The following is a 6,195-nucleotide window of genomic DNA, read 5'->3' as shown; positions in this document are numbered from 1 at the left end:
GTGCGTGTGTGTGTGCGTGTGTGTGTGTGCACACGTGCGTGTATGTGCGTGCATGTGTGTGTTTGTGTGCATGTGTGTGCGTGTGCACGCGTGTGTGTGCACACGTGTGTGTGTTTGTGAGTGTGTGTTTGTGCGTGTTTGTGCGTGTGCCTGCGTGCAAGTGAAAGTCGCAGGTGCTACATCCACGTGTTCCAGTTTGTGTGTCATTTAAATAAAATTTGCCATTTTCAATAATAAAAATGCAAGGTTGTTCAACTGCAGGGGCAAAGTAAACGCAATGCATTCGCCATTCGGATGTTGATACTGACTTCTGCAATAGAAATAGAAAATAAAATGTAAAAAAAAATAAAATAAAAACGCACACCCGCTTACAACTGTGCATGATTGACGGCTAGAAATCTGATCCAGTGAAAGACATTGACAACCAATAGGAAGCGGAGCGCGAGTCTGTTTCCATGGGAGGCCCCGCGATGCCAAGCCGCGCGAAAGCAACACCGACCTGTGAGGAGCGCAGCGCAGGCATCAGCCGGGACTCAGCTCACTCTCCTTCCATTCTGTTACAGTAGACTGCATACTCAAATACTTGAATGAATGCGGTGCGCGTTCGTTAGGTAAGTGTATTTTTGTTCTTTCTCCTCTTCCTCCACGCCTTTATCGTTTCGAAAAACTACTTTGGTGCTGTCTTGTGTTGTGTATTATTTACGCCATTTATCCTCCGTTACGCACCGTGCACCGTCCGTGAAAAGCGAAAATGCACAAATTGACAGCTTTGCCGTCTCTTGTCGCTTCTTTTCATTCTCGGTGTCTAAAAGTAATGGTGAAAGAATCTAAAAGTGTTACTTTATGAATTAAAATCGTTTCAGTTGAGAAACCGCCATGCGTGTCTTTCCCCCTTCTATCCATCTCAGTATGTTTAAGGGTGCCGGACAGGAGACTTTGGGGAGACGTTGCTAAATTGCTTACCAATTAAAACTACAGCCATCGCGGTGCAGAATGGATGGTTTTCCCGACCAACAAGTGCCTTACTGTAATTCCAATGTGAGTGACAACATAAAAAAAAGTTTTAAACAATTCAGATAGATATTTCACAGCTTTTCTATATTCTGCGTGTTGTGTTATGTCTTCTGAAGAATCCACCAGAACCAAGTGTATATGAACCATATACCTGAAATCACCTGGTGAGCTAACAAAGTGCACATCGTTTGGCAAGTGGGCCAAAAAATATGAAAGTGTGTGTGAGGTAGTGAGAAGTGATTGAAGGTCATCCACTGCTCTTTCAGCTGTTGAGTGTAAGTGTTCTATGTTGCCTACAACAGAATCACTATTCCAGTGGGAAAAATTGATCTGTTTCTTCCCTTCCCTTTCAGAGGCCACAAGGGAGGAAGACGTGCAGCGAGAGGCTGGCAAATGACAGAAAAAGAAAATTCATTAAGTCCAACCTCGCCCTGGACACTGAAGGTATAGGCAGAGAGAGAGCAGGGAGAAACACAATTTCACGGCTCCTAAACACTTAGCAAAATTCAATCGGTTTGTGTCCCACCTGCACTCCTAAGTACGAAAAAAATCTCAATTACAACACACTGGCCTGTGAAGGTTCTCACGCCGCCCTCTGTCAATGGTTACAAACACAAATTGAGTTGTTATTAGCCATGCGTGCGTGTGCCCCGTGCACCCAGGGGCTGGACCTTCAATGGCACGAGAGCACGATCAAACCAGTCATAATGAAGTCCACTGTCTTCTTATGTGTGTAGTTTCTTTTTCTTTTAGTTTATTTATTTTCTTTAACATAGCTGTTCTTCACTTTGTTCCCCCATTCAGAACTCTTCCAGGATCTCAGTCAGCTGCAGGAGACCTGGCTGGCAGAAGGTACGTGTTCAAGCTCTTAAAAACAAAAGAAGAAGATTTGCGCAACACTATGGGTGAAAAGGAGAGATAGTGAGTTACGTGCCTAGCGTTGCAGCCCAATTAAAAAGCCTGTGTGTGTATTTGTGTGTGTGTGGAAGAGGCACCTTGTGTGTCATGCATACATTAGAGGGCTGTGTGATGATGAGCGAGGGGTCTTGAGGGAGACTGAGCAGGCTCTACCCAGAGAGTGTCATCAGAAATTACCAGGAGAAGGCTCTCTGACACTCACTGTGTCTCCTGCTCTTGGAGAGAGCTATAACACACGCCAGCAGCAGCCACCACCTCCATCGCCTGAGCTGTACAGTGCTGTACCATCTCTCTCTCTTTTCTCTCTCTCTCTCTCTCTCTCTCTCTCTCTCTCTCTCTCTCTCTCTCTCTCTCTCTCTCTCTCTCTCTCTCTCTCTCTCTCTCTCTCTCTCTCTCTCTCTCTCTCTCTCTCCCTCTCCTACTCTCTCACTCATCTATCTCTCACTAAGACACACTCACTCTCTCTCTCACACACACACACGCACACACGCACGCAGACACTCACTCCCACTCCCACTCCCACTCTCCCTCCCTCTCTCTCTCCCTCTCTCTCCTTGCTTTCTCTCAGCACATCTCTTTCCAAATCTTATCCACTACAGCCGTGGTATCATCTTGTCAATTTAATTTCTTTTTGCGGGAAAAAAAAGAAAAAGAAAAGACCGGATTTATATATTTTTTCTCAGACTCTCCCAAAGGAGTCGGCCTCTCTGAGCAGCCATTGTATTTTTTATTTATTTTTGGCAGTTATTCATTTAAATATATTTTTTATTATTATTATTGTTTATTTATAAAATTTTCTCTAATGGCAAGACTTGCTCTCTGTGGTCTAACTCAGACGTGATGCTTCAGGATTTAAGTGCGAGTGTCTTCTTTCCGCAGTGTCTGCAGCACCGAAGTTTTGGTTAGTGATGAATATTGATCATATCTCTTTTGCCTGTGCTGTGTTTGTAAGATGCATGTCTCATGGTCTACGTGCATGTTTCACTTCACTGAACTTTTAGAATTTCACGCTCACATTTCTGTTAGATGTCCCTTACTTTTATCTTTATATATGTTTTCTGAAAGTCCATAATTGGTAGTAGTTGGGCATCTCAGGCTGTATCATGGACAAAATGTTGCATAGTTCCTCTATACGGGAAGGAAATATTTTATATTTGAAATACATTTGAATACATACATGTATTCATATACAATTTGGAATAATTTTATTGTAAGTAGTTGTTTGCATGCCCCGGTAATGTCAGAGTAGAATCCCAGTTTGGAATAGTTAGAATCAGGGAATTTAAAGTTCTATAACAGGAAAAGTGGTGAATAGTTTATGGGAGATTTAGTTACATAATTGTCATCTACAAGACATCACTCATCTATAAGAAGAGATGTGTTAAAACTGACATAACATGTGTCAAGTAAATTCTGTCTTTACGGTCCAATGACACAATGTACTGTATATGTGAATTACGTTTTGTCAAACATAGTTTAGTCAGCTTTACAATATCTCTCTGTCTGTACACTCTAGAGTGTGTATCTTGTTTACTTAGTGCACCCTATTGATTTATGTGGACTGCGTCATGAGAAATGTCCAAAGACATGGTATAGTGCATTTTGTTTAAGTACATTTGCAAAGTCAACCCTCTTTGAAAATTTAATATAGCAGCACATTGTATAATGTTGAACATGTTAAAACTTCAGATACATTTGCTTGTTTGCATGCTGACATTCTGAGAGATTCGAAGACAGACACCTGGTAGATTTAGCAAAGATATACATTAAATAATAATTTTCAACATATGATACAAAAAAGAGTATTCTAGAAATGTTATTTTCCTACTATACATTAGAGCAACACAATGTAGAATCCAAGAAATAACTAAATTAATTTAGTTAAACATAGTTTGTTACAAGAATTCTGGGGTGGATAATGTAAGTGAATAAGGGGACCAACTTAATTTATTTTTTTAAAGGGTGGGATTTTATCTTTACACATTTACCCCAAAAATGACGAGAACAATTTAGCCTACACCCTCAGACAGGTGAGAAAGAACCTCAATTTATAAGATGCATCTATTCTTTAATACATTTGAAAATGCTCGCAGTGTAATTTGAAGCTTTAAAAAATGAAAAGTATGCTTTTAAACAGATATTGGACTATACTTTACCACGACTCTCACTTACCAGTTAGAATTATGAAGCTGCACGCACGCACACACACACACACACACACACACACACACACACACACACACACACACCCCCGCCGGGTGCGTAGAATAAGAATAAGATGTGATTTTAATATTTCAGTATCTAAGTGGGAAGAAAAGAGAGCACTGACAGAGATATTACTGCAAGGATTACAGTTCTGCTTGTCATGGATCAATGTGATGATGTACGCGCTGGAGATTGTAGATTTAATGAATGACTTCCTGTCTATTAAGAGAAAAAGGAATACCTTCCCATTTCAAAGATTTATTAGTTCAGGTAATTGGAAATAAGAGGAGGAATTACAGGGAGACAGACTGAATTTCCGTCATCACACACCAAGATGTTGAAGGGTCTTTTAACCTGACAGACATCTGTCTTTGTGCAGGGTGTGTGTGCCAGTTTATACACCCCTTTCTTTAAAAAAGTTATTTAAGTGTTTTTCCCCCCTGCAATTTAAAAATACTACAATTTTCCTACATAAAAACCCAGGTTTGTTTTCAGGTTTCCTTTTCCTAAGACTGCCTTGTGGATATGTTGACAACAACTGTGAAAATTGTAGTGGGGTTCAGTTGATGCGTAGTTGAAAATCAACTAAAAAAGAAAAAAAAACGTGTTTCCTCCAACCAGAGCTTTTCATCCAAACCCTGTTTGTCCCACACTAAATTTGTTTGAAACTCACAACACCCGAGACACACAGAGGACACTTGCAAGTACAAGAGGCTTGTGTGAAATAGTGAATGCGTCCGATAGTCTTTAAAAAAAATAAAAATCTCACAAAGGGTGTTACCACTTCTGCACGGCCTGTTTGGAGCCTTTCGCTGGTTTTCCTTTTCTCTCCCTCTCTTCACTCTCTTTTCCTCTCTTTGCCTCTCTTCACTCTCTTTTCCTCTCTCTTCACTCTCTTTTCCTCTCTTCACTATCTTTTCCTCTCTCTTCACTCTCTTTTCCTTTCTCTTCACTCTCTTTTCCTCTCTTCACTCTCCTTTCCTCTCTCTTCACTCTCTTTTCCTCTCTTCACTCTCCTTTCCTCTCTCTTCACTCTCTTTTCCTCTCTCTTCATTCTCTTTTCCTCTCTCTTCACTCCCCTCTGCCCCTGTGTTTTTTTTTGTGAATGGCGGCAGAGTTCCAGTTCTCCTGCTCTCCCCAGGAGTTTGTTGCAGGGATCAGCTGGTCCATTCACAGACTGGGGCCAGTGACTCATACATCCTGCTGCTCCTTCTGGACAGAGCGCCACTCTCTCTCTCTCTCTCTCTCTCTCTCTCTCTCTCTCTCTCTCTCTCTCTCTCTCTCTCTCTCTCTCTCTCTCTCTCTATCTCTCTCTCTCTCTCTACCCCCCTCCATTCCACCCCGCGTGCACCTTCAACATCTTCCTCTTCTCTCTTTCAAACTCAAACACTGTCTGAAGTTTCTGTATGTTTTGTACTGTAGAGACAGCGGGACAACAGCTGTAGTTGGATTTTGTTTTTTCACTTTCACGTTTCTAGTGAAGCTAGTGAGGATTTGTCATTTGCGGTTGTGCATCTGATTCACCACTTTCAATGGAGAGCTGGTCGGTGTCATCATAGAAGGGTTGCTAAAGGTGTGGCATCATTTACTTTCCAACAAGCGTTGTTTTACATTCGTTTTTGATTGTTATATTAGTCACATTGGCAACACGCAGCCTCGTGGCCGCTTTGGTCTTAACGCGACGTACCAAGTAGTACCAGCAGCGCGGCGTGTCCTCTGCCACAGCGTTGCGTCTCCTTGGCACATGCAAGGTTGGAGAAAAACCTCACTCTCACTCACTCCTCATATCCTTTATAAATGGACAGCTTTTTTTGTAACAGGGTTTATAATGGTATTTCTATCTCAGGAGTTATTCAACCCAACTAGAATTAAAATAGTTTTATATAGCAGAACAATATACTGTTCAGTAATGACACATTTTTGTAGGCGTACAGTGAACATGGAGTTCCAATCTATATTACTTCTCGCCTCGTTTTTCTATTTCCTCACACACTTGACATTGTTAGAAAATACGGAGCACTTTTTCTCATGATCCCTTGATTGTTTACTTTCATCCGT

At 41.4% G+C, this 6,195-nt stretch overlaps 1 protein-coding gene across 1 annotated transcript in view; it reads left to right on the top strand.

The window, feature by feature from the left end:
- The first annotated feature begins 529 nt into the window (after positions 1-529).
- etv1 (ETS variant transcription factor 1) overlaps positions 530-6,195 on the top strand; it is a 20,640-nt gene continuing 14,974 nt past the window's right edge. The window contains exons 1-4 of the mRNA XM_084335975.1: positions 530-611; positions 909-1,038; positions 1,368-1,458; positions 1,819-1,866. Of these exons, the coding sequence (XP_084192101.1) occupies positions 994-1,038; positions 1,368-1,458; positions 1,819-1,866 (184 nt within the window). The 5' untranslated portion in view covers positions 530-611; positions 909-993. The remainder of the gene's footprint in view (positions 612-908; positions 1,039-1,367; positions 1,459-1,818; positions 1,867-6,195) is intronic.

The sequence above is a fragment of the Notolepis coatsorum genome (genome assembly GCF_963971535.1).
Source record: "Notolepis coatsorum genome assembly, chromosome: 19".
NCBI classification, from domain to species: Eukaryota; Metazoa; Chordata; class Actinopteri; order Aulopiformes; family Paralepididae; genus Notolepis; species Notolepis coatsorum.
This window is presented reverse-complemented; position numbering and strand designations above follow the sequence as displayed.